Raw genomic sequence first — 16,530 nt, 5'->3', positions numbered from 1 at the left:
TTGGCTTTTCATAGCCGATCATTAAGAGTATCTCTACCGCTCCTGCGGTCAATGGAGAGTTGAAAACAGCAGGTCTGGGACAGGTAGCACGTCCGGTGGACAGGTCAGGGTTCCATAGCCGTAGGCAGAACAGTTGAAACAATCACACAAATGTCACCATTCCACATATTTTTGTGCAGGCGCCATGGGCGTGTGCCCATGTCGCCTATACCTAAATCCGCTACTGGTTAGGCTACTATGGTGAGCAAGCGTTGCGCCTTTTTCTTTTTAAAGCAGTATCGATTACCCATTTATTTGTCTGTGCTTACAAATCGTCCTCCTAAAAGGTAAGTTATATCCTATAGGCCTATGCAAAACATAGCAAGTGTTGCTGTCCCGTGCATCATGACAGTGACCTCTACTGTGCACCATGACAGTGAAACTTATAACATTTGAGCTGTTTATTACTGTTTCACTGTGAAAAGTAGGGATTTAGTTAGGGAAACTGACAGATCAATAATGTTACATTGCCATACTGATACACTTGTTTAGTTTTTTTTCCTGTTAAGTTAAACAGCCGTTACATTCCCAGCTACATCAGTCAACTAAAGAGTAGACACTTTCTGCTATGCTCTCTTTTACAACTTGATGAAAAAGCACAACACATACACACTGAACTATGTTCAACTCTCCCGTGCTAGTCCAGCCAGCCTTCCAAAAGCTTTGCCTTCACACAGCCTAACCGACCGCTCGGAGGCGTCCACATGGTCCTAAAGCACACCAGTGTATATATTTTTTTACACATTGCAATGATAAAACTGGGAGGGCCAAAAATGCCATTTCGGAATGTGGGGGGGACATGACCCCACTGAAAGTTGCACCAATGCCATGGAACCTTTGGGCCAGCATAGCACCCATCAAAATTATAATGTCAAACACCCTACGATACCCTTTAAACCCAGTCTCTACTTTCAACCGTGTACCCTTTTATCATTAGGCTATCCTGTCGGAGCAGCAAGAACATTTCGGTACTAAAGTTGCAAATAGGTAAAACAATAATGTCTGTTTCATTACCAGGGGCAAATGAGCAAGATTTACTACATTGAAATCAGGACTGGGATTGGTGGGTTTTACTTTGTTTTACTCTGAGCCAAAAAAACAACTGGAAAATGGGCTATATGCTCACATTACCCTTTGAAACATCTAACTCCATACAAGTGACATTTGTCAACTTTCAGTAGAAGGGGTTGCCCATTACTTCCATCTAGTGGATTAAAAAGTGTACAACAGTATTCTGTGCATACACACCAATTCATCCATATTTGAGACTTGACCCAGGATTAGGGCCATGTTTTATTTATTTTTTGGCACTTTGCTTTCACTGGTATTTCCAGTATGATCCACTAAGTTTGCTGCAGGTAGAAAATCCTAGGAAATATTACTTAACTGAGACAACCTGTCACCAATCATCAATGTCTGGTTGTGCATGTGTATTTGGTGGTGGGGTGGGGTCGCCTATGCCAGGGGAGGTGAATCTTAATCACATAAAGCCTATTATTTGGCAGAGAATACTATTTGTAGATCAGTGACTTTACACCTCACTTTGCTCAAGCTGTTCCTCTCCAACCGACTCAGACGTTGTAGCTAAAAATGTTGCAGTTAAAGGGGAGGGTCAATGAAACCAATTAAGTATATTCTAGAAAATTCGGGGGGTAGCCTCGACCGGGACTTGAACCCTGATCCAGCGACTGTCAATCCAACGTCTTAACTCAGCATTTCCAAAACTCGGTCCTCGGGACCCCAATGGGTGAGCATTTTGTTTTTTGCCCCAACAGATTCAAATGATCAAACCTTGATTAGTGAATCAGCGGTGTAGTGCCAAAACGTGTTTGTGAATCCTTGCCTTAACTGTATGCAAACAGGTTTGGACCACAAAAACCCAACAGTTGCTAGCCAGCTAATACAATCCACCTTTGTTCCGTTTTTGCTGAGTTTGTTCTTGTGCAGGGCTGGGCAATTCCAATCCTCGAGGGCCTGATTGGTGTCACAGAATGCAAACTAAACTAAAACTAAAACGTACAATACTTGACGGAAATAAATAGAATTGTATAACATTCCAGATCAATTACATTTTGTACGTATTTCAGCTATTCTACCTAACGCAGTGAGGAAGAGGAGAATCAGGGAATGTGCATGCGCTTAAATGAAAACAATAGCATATGGTTATTTCCGGGAAGCCGGAACAGTCTTTCCGGTCTATGAAACTTCCCAAGATGGCAGTGCAAATATCTAAGAAGAGGAAGGTTTGTACCGATTTATCTTTAGTTTTAGAGATTTCAGTTCACATATATAGAAACCACCCTTATAGTTAAGAAGTTAGTTACTGCGGTAACATGTCCTGTAAGTAGATGTACAATTTTCCGAAGTTTTTAAAATTTATTTTTATTTTTAAAGCTACGGCTGGTGACCTAGCATGCTAGGCAGCACGCGCACATGATCCCATACTGTAGTGTGTTGAAATATATTCTTCATTGACCAGTGTAGTTTGCTAAAGATGTTAACTAACTAGAAACATGGCAGTGCAAATAAAGATGTTAACTAACTAACAAGATGGCAGTGTAAATATCTAAGAAAAGGAAGGTTTGTACCGATTTATCTTTAGTTTTAGAGATTTCAGTTCACATATATAGAAACCACCCTTATAGTTAAGAAGTTAGTTACTGCGGTAACATGTCCTGTAAGTAGATGTACAATTTTCCGAAGTTTTTAAAATGTATTTATATTTTTAAAGCTACGGCTGGTGACCTAGCATGCTAGGCAGCACGCGCACATGATCCCATACTGTAGTGTGTTGAAATATATTCTTCATTGACCAGTGTAGTTTGCTAAAGATGTTAACTAACTAGTTACTTTGCTAACCCACTGGTACCTTTCTTATCCGCAGCTTCAAAATGTAAATCAATCCCCAACCTGCAGGGTATTCTCCTGGCCATGCAAGTTTAGTAGGTCTTACAATATTACTATGCCAGTTTTCCATAAAACATCAACATGCCACCGTGAGGCCAGATAATGTGTGCGTCGGAAAAATAAGTTGCCTCCGGATAGATGGGGTTTTCTCGGTTCGACCAGGAGAGTTAAACTGTATTTAATGTGATCGAAGTGTACATGTAACATTCCAATCTTTACTTTGGTTAGACATGTGTCCTTGGTAAGTCTACTGATTGTTGCAATGAGCAGCCAGGATGCTGTATTTCAAACTGTCCCCGCTAAATTACTTGCTGATTACCTCACTCACACTCCTCCTGTCATATTTTTACAGTTTGTCGCTGACGGCATCTTCAAAGCTGAACTGAACGAGTTCCTCACCAGAGAGCTCGCTGAGGATGGCTATTCCGGTGTGGAGGTTCGTGTCACTCCAACCAGGACCGAAATCATCATCCTGGCTACCAGGTGAGTCCAAACACCTGGACATAAAAACCACAGGCGTACTGGCACATTCTACTCCAAATCAATGTTTGTCAGATGTTTTGACCTCAAAAGTAGTCTGTCAAGATGAATCCACACTATTGGTTGTGCATGTCCAGCTAAATGCCTGAACACCCCCCCCCCAATTTTTTTTTTTAATTAGCTCTGGAAATTACATGGTGCATATCTGTTCCCATTATTTTGGGTTGTGGTTTATAGCTGTATCTGTGGGGGGGGATTAATGACTGCGTGCTGACCGCCATTCATGGTGAATGCAATAATGTTCCCTATATTTTCAATGCGTTTTCTGCAGTGGGTGGGATCGTGAACTTTTCTCCACATATGACCACATGAGGTTTGACTATCTGATAAACTTAGATTTTTAGAAAGTTGTCTCTGATAATGAACACTACTGTTGAGAGCCAGTGAGTTGACTCAAACTGTTGAGGTGCCAACAGACCAAATACTTTTTCACCAGGACACAAAACGTTCTTGGTGAGAAGGGGCGTCGTATCCGTGAGCTGACTGCAGTGGTCCAGAAGAGGTTTGGCTTCCCAGAGGGCAGTGTTGAGGTAAGGGATGCTTGGTTTCAGACACCCATTGTTATGTTATGGCCATGATAGATCTCTACATTTTTGTTTTCATTGCTTCAGGATCATATTTTAGGGGTGGTGGATGACTATAAAGTTAGTATTTGCTTGTGGCTCATTCCTTGTCAAATACTACCAGAAATTCTATCGTTGTCTTGTCCCCCTAAACACTTTCTGCTCTGTGAAAGTTTGCAACATACTGTGAGTGTGGTTATATAACTGTCCTTGTCTGTTTTTCTTGCCATCAGCTGTATGCTGAGAAGGTTGCCACTCGTGGTCTGTGCGCCATCGCCCAGGCAGAGTCCCTGCGCTACAAGCTTCTTGGGGGTCTGGCTGTCCGCAGGTGAGAATCTTTGCCCTGTGTTTTCTCGTACTAACTATGGTTAGTACTTAATTAAAGGTGTGTGTTAGTTACTTTTTTTGTAAATTGAACCTTTATTTAACTAGGCAAGTCAGTTAAGAACAAATTCTTATTTACAATTACGACCTACCAAAATGCAAAAAGCCTCCTGCGGGGACGGGGGCTGGGATATTAAATAAAAATATAAGACAAAACACACATCATGAAAAGAGACAAGACAACACTACATAAAGAGACACATAAGACAACAACATAGCATGGCAGCAACGCGTGACAACAGCATGGTAGCAACACATGACTACAACATGGTACAAACATTATTGGGCACAGACAACGGCACAAAGGACAAGAAGGTAAAGACAACAATATATCATGCAAAGTAGCCACAACTGTCAGTAAGAGTGTCCATGATTGAGTATTTCTCTCCAGCTTTAAAGTAATTTTCCTGCAATTCTATACATTTTGCCATGGAACTGAGAGAAAATGTTGCAGTTTTAAAGATGTCCTACAATTCTATGCATTTTTCTATGGCTAATGCTGTGTTCTTTTGCTCAAACATAATTAGCTAAATTAATTGTTTTTGGAATGTTCAATTCTCCCTGACTCTGGTTTTGTATTTTGTTGATTGTTAGTTTTCAAAGATTATATATTTTTTAAATGGTCCATAATCTTTCCTACATGCTCAGTCTGGTTTTAGGGGTTTTAAGTTTACACTGAAAGTGTTTTTCATCCCGAGAAGTTGTGTTCATTTAAAAAAAAAAAATCTGGAGATGCAACTATACTAGCCCTCCCAAAGATTTCAATGGCAAAAAATCCCTGCTCAATTTTTTTTTAATGCAACTATTTAGCAGGCAAAATGTATAAGCACTGATAACATTTCAAACTCTAAGATGTTTGTTTGTGGAGTATGTCAAGTGCTGTGAAAATGTTACGTTTTCAGTTGTGTACTGTAAGCTTTTTGCTTTAAGCCCCTTTTCACTTTTTAAAACGCGAATGAATCATTTTCATATGAACGAACATTCTTAATGCCCATCCTGTCAAACCTTGAAAATATAATGAAGTGATGCAGTGGTATGGTATACCTCTTGTGACTTCAGTTATTCTTTTAGGTGTTAGTTGAAACTGGAAAATCCCACTGTTAGAGCGCAATCTCATCTTTTACAATATTTTACACACTACTCTAAAGGGTGGGATGAATAGAGTTTAGGAGATCAAGACTGCAATTATCTGTTGTATATTGTTTTCATGCCACTGTCTGGCAAAGTTGAAGACCTGGGACTTGTAAGAATATATGGTGTTTTAATTCTGCTTGTTTTGGTGTTGCAGAGCCTGCTATGGTGTCCTGCGCTTCATCATGGAGAGCGGATCCAAGGGTTGTGAGGTGGTGGTCTCTGGAAAGCTCAGGGGTCAGAGGGCCAAATCTATGAAGTTCGTGGATGGCCTCATGATCCACAGCGGAGACCCCGTTAACTACTACGTCGACACTGCTGTCCGCCATGTGCTGCTCCGTCAAGGTGAGGTCACCCTGGGGTTTTATGCCTGTGTTAACTGAAGAGTAAAGAACATTTCTTGCAGTGTTTTACCCTTACTGCCACAATGACATGCAGCTCATTATGCATGTATATTCCTCCAACCAAATCACAGGTAGGCCTTTGTAAATATGAGCAAATCAGCCAATCTATTATACACTGAACATTGAAGTTAAATTCAATGTGTTGTATTGAATAGATGTTTGAATTTGTGACAGCTTTTTGCTTAGCACATATGTAGAACGTTTAGAAAACGCCTTGTGCACCTCAAGTGCACAAGGCACTTGAGGTGCTTAAAGTACTTGAATTTAGAACTCAGAAATTAAAGTATTGGAATACCTTAAATCAGACATTTTCTCAAGTTGATACTTGAAAAGTACTTGGATTAAAATGAGAAAACAGATAATAACCAAATATGTTCATGTTCAAAATGTATTGGTCTTACAAATTAATTTCCAGGCAGACTACTGAGTTTTATTTCCTCACGTGTTTCATGCTGTGGTTGCCAGGCGAGCTCGCTCATCCCATCCACACTGCCACTCAACCAGGCAGGTACAGAACTGACTGTATCTGCCTGGCAACGTCACATGGATAGCTAAAATGCCAGGCAAATGTAGATTTAATCCTACCTTTTGTGGGTATGGAACATTTCTGGTATCTCTAGTTTCAGCTCTGAGAACATTAGACCAACACTTTACACGTTGCGTCTTATATTTTTCTTCGGTATAGTTTACCACTATATCACTGGACCCAATCATCCCACACTTCTCTGCAACAACCTTCAGCTTTTTTGCCAATATCCTCATTTACGGGGCGCCCGCGATATTCTGCTTTATCAAGCGGCAGCCGTGTGCCTGCCATTCTGGTGGCCGTTCACATGCCATTTTCCCTTCACACAGGCCACCCACCCTTTCCCGACCAGCAACACTAAAGCAAGACACTTTTCTGTAACTATTAATTAGTAGATTCCCAAATACCCAATAAAAACAGTCATTCAGCTGGAATTGTGTAGTAATGTGAATAGGAAATGTGTTCACCAGTAGGCATGTCTCAACTCTGCTTGTCACTACTCAAATTACAAAATCATTAGTACTGACTTAACACTCATGTAGTGAAACATCGTATTATTTAGTAGAACTTGTAAGGTAGTGATGAATACTGTTTTTCCCCCATGAGGTTGTGGCAATATGTTGCCACCTGGTGGCTACTAGAAACGATTGCATAATATTAACTGTTACAAATTGATGGTCCTTGAAAATAGATATTAGTACTTGAAAGTCCTTACTTGACTTGCCACTCTGTACGAATCCTGAAAACGGGAACAAGCGTCTTGGGGGTGAACAGGAAACTAGGCTGCTGATTTCCCCCTATGGTATCGCAATACTGCTTGGTATTGAGATAATTGGCCTGGTTTCATTAGTACAAGGTTTGTATAGTGACAACACTAATCAAGACGACTTGTCGTCTTATGGAAAAGGACCAGAAATGATAAGTGGTGAAATGGTGTCAAATACTTGAGGTGCAATCTGTTCTGCCTGTCCAAAGGTGTGCTGGGGATCAAGGTGAAGATCATGCTGCCCTGGGATCCCAGCGGTAAGATCGGCCCCAAGAAGCCTCTCCCCGACCACGTGAGCATCGTGGAACCCAAGGACGAGCAGGTCCCTTCAACCCCCATCTCAGAGCAGAAGGGAGCCAAGCCGGAGGCCGCTGCCGTCGCACCTGCGACACCCGTCCCCACAGCATAACCATGAGGGAGCCCCAAACCAGAGTCACAATTGTCCCAATGTAAGGCAGGTTTAGCTAAGTGTTAAAAAGGCAGGATAAGTTCCAGTACAGCTTGCACAGTGCTGCTTTGTCGTTCCCCCTGAACACAGAAACCCTGTTTCCTACTATCTCGGTCTGTCTGCATCCCACCACGGCTGGCAGAGACGCTTGGTTTCAGACAACACGTTGCCCATTGACATAAATCTATGCATTTTGTTAGCATAGCCTAAAAGGAGTGCAAAGTTTAAGTTTAAGGTAGAAAAATGTCTGCTCTAATTTTCTATATATTTTTTATTTTTTTTAACAGGTCATCATGAGTCATCTGGAAATTATCCAAATACCTTTTTCAAGTGTTGAGAAAAAAAATAAAAATAGTAAATGTTTGTAAATGTTTTCTTTGAAATTATTTGACCAAATTACCTTTCACTATGGGAAGTTACACAATGCTTGCATTAAAACGGAGCCTTTGCCTTTTTAAAGTCACTTTGGTTCTTGACACCCACCCCAGAGCATCTAGAATGTAGTTGCAACCTATTGCCAAACTGTTACTTTTACTTAATTTGTCATAATGGTGGTTAAAAAGTTAAGCAATTTAACTTGTCTGTGTGAATTACAATTGCATGTGTAATATAAAAAAATATCTGGAACATTTTCTATGACAATGTATGGACATGCCAAAATCATGGGTATTCATATGAAGATGGTCCCCCCCTTTGCTGCGAAAACAGCCTTCACTCTTCTGGGAAGGCGTTCCACTAGATGTTGGAACATTGCTGTGGGGACTTGCTTCCATTCAGCAACAAGAGCATTAGTGAGGTCAGGCACTGATGTTGGGAGATTAGGCCTTGCTCGTGGTCGGCATTCCAATTCATCCCAAAGGTGTTCGATGGGGTTGAGTTCAGGGCTCTGCAGGCCAGTCAAGTTCTTCCACACTGATCTCAACAAACCATTTCTATATGGACCTCGCTTTGTGCATGGGGGCAGTGTCATGCTGCAACAGGAAAGGGCCTTCCCCAAACTGTTGCCAAGAAGTTGTAAGCGCAGAACTGTCTAGTATGTATGACTGTATAGTGTAGCATTAAGATTTCCCTTCACTGGAAGGGGCCTAGCCCAAACCATGAAAAACAGCCCCAGACCATTATGCCTCCTCCAAACTTTACAGTTGGCACTATGCATTCGATCAGGTAGTGTTCTCATGGCATCAACCAAACCTAGATTGGTCCGTCGGGACTTCCAGATGGTGAAGCGTGATTCATAACTCCAGAGAACTCGTTTCCACTGCTCCAGAGTCCAATGGAGGCAAACTTTATAACACTCCAGCGGAAGCTTGGCATTGCACATGGTGATCTTAGGCTTGTGTGCGGCTGCTCTCCCATGGAAGCTCCCGACGAACAGTTCTTGTGCTGACGTTGCTTCCAGAGGCAGTTTCAAACTCGGCAGTGAGTGTTGCAACCGAGGACAAACTATTTTTACGCGTTTCAGCACTTGGCGGTTCAGTTCTGTAAGTTTGTGTGGCTGAGCCTTTTGTTCCTAGACATTTCCACTTCACAATAACAGCACCTACAGTTGAAGGGGGCAGGGCAGATATTTTACAAACTGACTTGTTGGAAAGGTGGCATCTTATGACTGCCATATTGAAAGTCGCTAAGCTCTTCAGTAAGGCCATTCTACTGCCAATGTTTGTCTATAGAGATTGCGTGGCTGTGCTTGATTTTATACACCTGTCAGCAACGGGTGTGGCTGAAATGGCCGAATCCACAAATTTTGAAGGGATGTCCACATACTTTTGTAACATTACCTGTGTCAGTATTTACCATCATTCATTGCATTTGAAAAATCAGGGTAATTGACTTCTAAATCATTAGCAAAATCATGTTTTTGGTGGGTGAAATACAGCTTTGCATGGAAAACATAATTCTATAGTTTTCCCAAAATTATATTTTTGCTGTGGAGAATAAGTAAAAATACTTAGTTTTTTGGGATATCTATACTTTACTATTTATTTTTGACAACTTTTATTTAACCACATTCCTAAAGAAAATAATGTACTTTTTGCTCCATACATTTTCCCTGACACCCGTTGCATTTTGAATGCTTAGCAGGTCAGGAAAATTGCCTAGATCACACATTTATCAAGATAACATCCCTACTGCCCCTGATCTCACTAAACACATACTTTGTTTTTAAGTGATGCCTGAGAGTTGGAGCATGCCCCTGGCTATCTGTAAATGTAAAAAATAAAAGACGATGCTATCTGGTGTGCTTTTTTATAAGGAATTTGAAATGATTTATACTTTTACTTTTGATACTTAAGTATATTTAAAACCAAATACTTTTTGATTAACTCAAGTAGTATTTTACTGGGTGACTTTCATTTTTTGAGCCATTCTCTATGATGGTATCTTTACTTTTATCCCCACTGAGTGTTCGTGGCGTTACAAGTGGATGAATTGATACAATTGCCAATAGGCAGGCAGTGTATCACATTGTAGAAGTTATTCAAGCTACAAAATGGCAGCTGCGTCCGAGCCACTGTATGGCAGACTTTCCATGTATTTATTTGGGGCTAAATTGCCTAACTATGGAAGAATGTGAAACTCTTCACACCTTCATCAGTGCCTAAATAGTATCACTGAAGGATCATTCCGCGCGCATACTCTTTACATTAGTAATTTTACTTTTTACCGCAAAGACCTCTGGGCTGCTATTTTCTTTTTCGCGGTGAATTGTGGGCAATCATTGGTCCTCCGAGCTTTTCGAGTCTGCTGCTCCACCATTGGAAAAGATGGCTGCCTCGGCTCCATCGGCGGGTTTCTCCTCCGATTTGTGCCCAAGCTACGCCGTGATATGCTCTTTTCTAGAGCGTTATGGAGCTTTGCTGGATCTACCGGAGCTCACATTCCCGCAGTTGGAGAGATATCTCCAAGACACATCTTCAGGTATAGTTTGAAAAGCGCGAGCTGCTGTGGGGACGTGCGACTCCACACCATTGCATAGTGTTCTGTGTCGTTTGTACCAGCTAGCTAGTTGTTATTGTGTGTTTTCCAAACGATTTATATGCATTTTTGCTGTCCCAAATTCATACTAAAGATCCCGGGTGAGTCAGATACTTTGTTTTTGCACTGTTTAACTCCGAACTTTTCAAAGACTGAAAGGCTTCGGTGAAATTTGCTGATTTTAAATGATTGAATTTATTTTCCAGCCTTTATCTGCCATAGACCGAATTGCACGATATCACATCCTACAGAAACTGCTTTGAGCTTTTGCACAAAGATTAATTGCTGTTAACAATTATGAAAGTATGGGGCACACATGTTCTTTGCGTTATGACGTATGTTGTGATAAGGACAATTGTCCATTTGTATTTTCCGTTTAGTAATATTTTAGTTGTGGTTCGCTCGCGCTGTATTGCGCACGCGCACACCTGGTCTTCCTGCCAATGGACTCCTTAAGTAATTAGGTTCCAATTAGCTTGTATAGTAGCCACAAAGTCCAAATTGTCAACAAATCTTAATGGTTAGTTTTTAAATAAAAAATTGTATTTTGATGCATGAAATAAAAAACATATTTGGGGCCGAATAGTGATTTGGAGGTCCCAGGCAGAGGCCTGTTCGCCCCCAATTGTTTTCATTTATAGTGAAGAGTAATTTAACTGTAAAAATGTACTACCTTTTAATGTGCCATGAACATGAACCAGTCACTTTTTGAAGTGATTTGATGAGAGAGACATTTTTACATTAATCCCAAAATAATTCTAGCATCTGAACAGTGCACTGTTCAACCGCCAACTTTCCTTCAATTCACAAGTGGCTGAAACTATCTCATTGGAGAAAGCATCAGTGATCGAAACAGCGCCTCTCTGTCTTACTGTATGTAGCCCATGTATCCGATGCCAAAATCTTTTTGGGCAGACAGCATCAGATATAGTGTCTATAGAAAGTCTATTAATTTATTTTATTGTTACAAAGTGGAATTAAAATGGATTTAATTGTATTTTTGTCAACAATCTACACATTACTGTCTAAGTAGAACAATTCTCTATATATTTTTTAAGGATTAATGAATAAAAGAAATTATATACCTTGATTAGATAAGTACCCTGAGTCAGTACATGGTAGAAACACCTTTGGCAGCAATTACAGCTGTAAGTCTTCTTGGGTAAGAAATTCACATGTGCGGCTATGTACTAAACAACCAAAGATTTCAACACTAAAGGCTGGTTTATACTATGGGTCTGTTCGTAAATTTAATCTGGAGTGCCAGAGGGTGCTCTGGGTGTAAATAAACTGTTGTCAGATTGTCCATTTGTAAATTGAGTGTTTCGCTCTGAGGGCACACTGGATGCTCTGGTCGAAAAGTAGGGTTGATCCAAGCGTTCTGACCTAACAGCAGTCAAGCACCCAAGCTAACTGGCTAATGTTGGTTAGCAAGCTAGCTAAACTCAGCAAAAATAGAAACGTCCCTTTTTCAGGACCCTGTCTTTCAAAGATAATTCCTAAAAATCCAAATAACTTCAGATCTTCATTGTAAAGGGTTTAAACACTGTTTTCCATGCTTGTTCAATGAACCATAAACAATTAACCTCACTAGGGTATGTGGGACGGTAGCGTCCCACCTCGTCAACAGCCAGTGAAACTGCAGGGCGCCAAATTCAAAACAACAGAAATCCCATAATTTAAATTACTCAAACATACAAGTATTTTACACCATTTTAAAGATACACTTGTTGTAAATCCAGCCAACATGTCCGATTTCAAAAAGGTTAGACAATGAAAGCACACCAAACGATTGTTAGGTTAGAGCCAAGTCACAGAAAAATACAGCCATTTTTCCAGCCAAAGAGAGGAGTAACAAAAAGCAGAAATAGAGATAAAATTAATCACTAACCTTTGATCTTCATCAGATGACACTCATAGGACTTCATGTTACACAATACATGTATGTTTTGTTCGGTAAAGTTCATATTTATATCCAAAATCTGAGTTTAGGCGGGACGCTACTTTCTCACTTCGCAAAAAGCCAGAGAAAATGCAGAGCGCCAAATTCAAATTAATTACTATAAAAATCAAACTTTCATTAAATCACACATGAAAGATACCAAATTAAAGCTACACTGGTTGTGAATCCAGCCAACATGTCAGAATTCAAATAGACTTTTCGGCGAAAACATACGATGCTATTATCTGAGGATAGCACCATTGTAAACAAAGAGATACGCATATTTCAACCCTGCAGGCGCGACACAAAACGCAGAAATAAAAATATAATTCATGCCTTACCTTTGACGAGCTTCTGTTGTTGGCACTCCAATATGTCCCATAAACATCACAAATTGTCCTTTTGTTCGATTAATTCCGTCCATATATATCCAACATGTCCATTTATTTGGCGCGTTTGTTCCATAAAAACAGCGGTTCCAAATTGTGAAACGTGACTACAAAATATCTCAAAGGCAAGACAGGAATGTCAGTGTTCTGCCAATGCCAGCGAAGAGCCCGGATCTCAATCCCATTGAGCATGTCTGGGACCTGTTGGATCGGAGGGTGAGGGCTAGGGCCACCCCCCCCCCCCCCAGAAATTTCCGGGAACTTGCAGGTGCCTTGGTGGAAGAGTGGGGTAACATCTCACAGCAAGAACTGGGAAATCTGGTGCAGTCCATGAGGAGGAGATGCACTGCAGTACTTAATGCAGCTGGTGGCCACACCAGAGACTGACTGACTTACTTTTGATTTTTGACCAACCACGCCCTTTGTTCAGGGACACATTACTCCATTTCTGTTAGTCACATGTCTGTGGGACTTGTTCAGTTTGTATCAGTTGTTGAATCTTATGTTCATACAAATATTTACACATGTTAAGTTAGCTGAAAATAATGCCACCACGCACAGTTGACAGAGGACGTTTCTTTTTTTTTGCTGAGTTTACGTCTAGACACAAATGAAAGATCTGCTCACTCTGACAATTTTACTCGCCCTGGCAGAGCTGGTTAGGCAGATTTTTTTATGTTATCCAGTGCATTGGTGACTGCAACTGTCCTGCTGGCAACAATCTAATTACGCTTTTTTTGCCAACGTTTACTGATACTGGCCTTATTCAACAGGTGTTGAGCGTTTGTAAATTTGTCAGTTATTCTGTGCTCTGGCACACTGACGAGAGTGCTCTGAAATCGGAGTAGACAGCCAGAACGAATTTACCAGCTACGTCTATCAACAGTTGTTCCAGTGACATTAACATTCTATTGAAGTAGATACTTGCATAGTGGAGTCTTTTTTTTTTTTTTTGACATGTAGCTAGCTAAACAATTAACCATAATCCCAACTCATAACGGTACAACCCTACATGAATCTGCAGGTAGCTAACCAACCAGGTTCAATGTTAGCTAGCTAACATCAGGCTTAACTAGCAATGCAAAGAATAATATTACTACACAGATCATACACGTAACATTAACTAGCCAGCCAGCTAACGTTAGCTAGCTAGCTAAAAGTTTCACTTTAACTTGAAATGAAAATGAATTTCTGACTAAATTAGAAATGTGTATTATCTGACAATGTAGCTAGCTAGACTCTCTTACCCATATACATGGATGGACACTTCTCCCTCTTAGTCACCGATGCCATGTTTGCCCTTAGTTTGAAGATGTCTTCCGGAGCCTTCTGTGTGTTCTCTTTTCGATTGCATGTTTGCAATCAAACGCTATAATTTTCTCAATTTCCTTAGCTATCATAATCTTATTCCACTGATTTTCAAAACTCGGTCCTCCAGAAAGTGCAGAACAACACTTATGCAGGTTTACTACGCGATATCTTTCAAAAAAGCCACATTAGAAAGGATTACTTACACATACTTGACCAGCTGATATTATAGAGAGAAACATGCTACATGGCAGATCAATCCGAACTCATCTCCCGGCATGTCCAGCCCACTCATTAGCTCAACATATCATGGCTAACTGGAAGGTTGCTGTTTATTTCCATGGCTAAACCAACTAGGCTCGTAATTTTAACAATTTTATTCGTATTTACAGATTGCATACAAGTTTAAGGCATGTGTAATTTCACGTTCGAGAACATATTTCTGCCCCAAATGTTTATTTATTTAAATTGTTTACGTTCAAATGGAGCTCCTGTGAAGTAGTGACGCGCCACATACGCCTAGTTTCCTGAAACGGTTCACTATTGTGCAATATTTGCCCATTTTTATTTAAAAAATGCTTCATGCTCTGTCAAGGTTTTGGGGATTATGGCTGGACAGCAATTTTCAAATCTTGCCATAGATTTTCAAGCAGATTTAAGTCAAAACGTTAACTTAGCCACTCAGGAACATTCAATGTCTTCTTGGTAAGTAACTCCAATGTAGATTTGGCTTCTTGTTGTAGGTTTATTGTCCTACTGAAAGGTGAATTCGTCACCCAGTGTCTGGTGGAAAGCACACTGAAGCAGATTTTCCTCCATGCTTTTGCCTGTGCTTAGCTCCATCCCATTTCTTTTTATCCTGAAAAACTCTCCACTCTTTGCCAATGTCAAGTATACCTACACCATGATGCAGCCACTACCATGCTTGAAAATAAGGAGGCAGTTACTCAGTGTTGTAGGATTTCACCCAAACATAATGCTTTGGATTTATGCCAAAAAGTGTGTTCCGTTGCTGTTTTTACCCCCAGTATTACTTTACACATGCATGTTTTGGAATATTTTTATTCTGTGTATTTGTATTTTCTCTGTCATTTCGTTAATTATTGTAGAGTTACTACAATGTTGTTGATCCATCCTCAGTTGTCTCCCATCACAGCCATTGAATTCTGTAGTTGGCCTCAAAGCAGTTTCCTTCCTGTCCTGCAGCTCAAGGACAACTACAGGACGACTGCATCTTTGAAGTGTCTGGGTGTTTCAATACATCATCCACAGCATAATTATGAACTTGACTATGCTTAAAGATCTGTTTAATGTCTGATTTATTGTTAACTATCTACCAATCACTGCCCTGCTTTGAGGCTTTTAAAAAGCACCTCGTCTTTTGTAGTTGAATCTGTGCTTGAAATTCAGTACTTGATGGACCTTACAGGTTATGTATGTAATATATGTATGAGGGACAGAGGAAGGTGTAGTCATTCAAAAATCATGTCAACCCCAATTATTTCAAACAGTGAGTCCATATAACCTATGTGATTTGTTACGACAAATTTGACTTCTGAACTAACTTATGCTTGCCTAAACAAAAGGGGTGAATACTTATGCAACTTTTTTATTACATTTTTATTAATCACATTTTATTAATATAATTTTCTTTTCACTTTGACATTATGGAATATTTTGTGTAGATCGATGACTAAAAAATGAATTATATCGATTTCCTATTTTGTAACGCAACAAAATGTGAAAAAAATTCAAGAGGGTGTAGACTTTCTATAGGCACCGTACATGGGCTACACATGTCCACTGTGTCGGTGACACTATCAGCAGCACCTGAAATGTGTTATTTTGCGGTAGAATTACTCATATCTTTTACATGGAAATGCCCTATTCACTTCCATTTATTTTTCGTCTTATCAGGTTACCTCCAGACGAGTCCCATGACTCTTGTGGGGGTAGAGTAAAATGGAGAACATCGTGTTAGTGAGGTTCTCATCTTTCCATAGAGGGGTCAAATTAGTGTGCTCGGACGCTACAGACGTTTTTGTTAGAAGACCGATATTCTGGATGTCTCCTGGTCTGACAAACACTGCTGTAGCTCGGTGCTGTAGCTCGGTGCTGTAGCAGATGTGGAAGGTCAACATTGCCGGATATGATGGATTGAGACGGAGGCCATGCAAAAAAACATATCTCAAGCTTAAACCGATGGA

General features: G+C 40.4%; 2 protein-coding genes across 3 annotated transcripts in view; both read left to right on the top strand.

The window, feature by feature from the left end:
- The first annotated feature begins 1,645 nt into the window (after positions 1-1,645).
- LOC111980905 (small ribosomal subunit protein uS3) lies at positions 1,646-8,071 on the top strand. 2 transcript variants are annotated; one of them, XM_024011960.2, is made up of 7 exons: positions 1,646-2,282; positions 3,299-3,429; positions 3,923-4,016; positions 4,283-4,377; positions 5,722-5,909; positions 7,470-7,709; positions 7,996-8,071. In XM_024011960.2, the coding sequence occupies exons 1-6, from the start codon at positions 2,199-2,201 to the stop codon at positions 7,667-7,669; spliced, it is 792 nt and encodes a 263-aa protein (XP_023867728.1). In that variant the 5' UTR covers positions 1,646-2,198; the 3' UTR covers positions 7,670-7,709; positions 7,996-8,071. The 2 variants fall into 2 exon arrangements, with proteins under 2 accessions (XP_023867728.1, XP_070305441.1); XM_070449340.1 differs by having other exon boundaries at positions 7,470-8,071.
- Positions 8,072-10,407: 2,336 nt separating this feature from the next.
- The window catches only part of LOC111980898 (remodeling and spacing factor 1), a 45,018-nt gene continuing 38,895 nt past the window's right edge, over positions 10,408-16,530 (top strand). Inside the window, exon 1 of the mRNA XM_024011948.2 lies at positions 10,408-10,627. Coding sequence (XP_023867716.1) covers positions 10,474-10,627 — 154 coding nt within the window. The 5' untranslated portion in view covers positions 10,408-10,473. The remainder of the gene's footprint in view (positions 10,628-16,530) is intronic.

Source organism: Salvelinus sp. IW2-2015, linkage group LG20, assembly GCF_002910315.2.
Source record: "Salvelinus sp. IW2-2015 linkage group LG20, ASM291031v2, whole genome shotgun sequence".
NCBI classification, from domain to species: Eukaryota; Metazoa; Chordata; class Actinopteri; order Salmoniformes; family Salmonidae; genus Salvelinus; species Salvelinus sp. IW2-2015.
The sequence above is the reverse complement of the archived record's forward strand: the minus strand, read 5'-3'. Positions and strand labels throughout refer to the sequence as shown.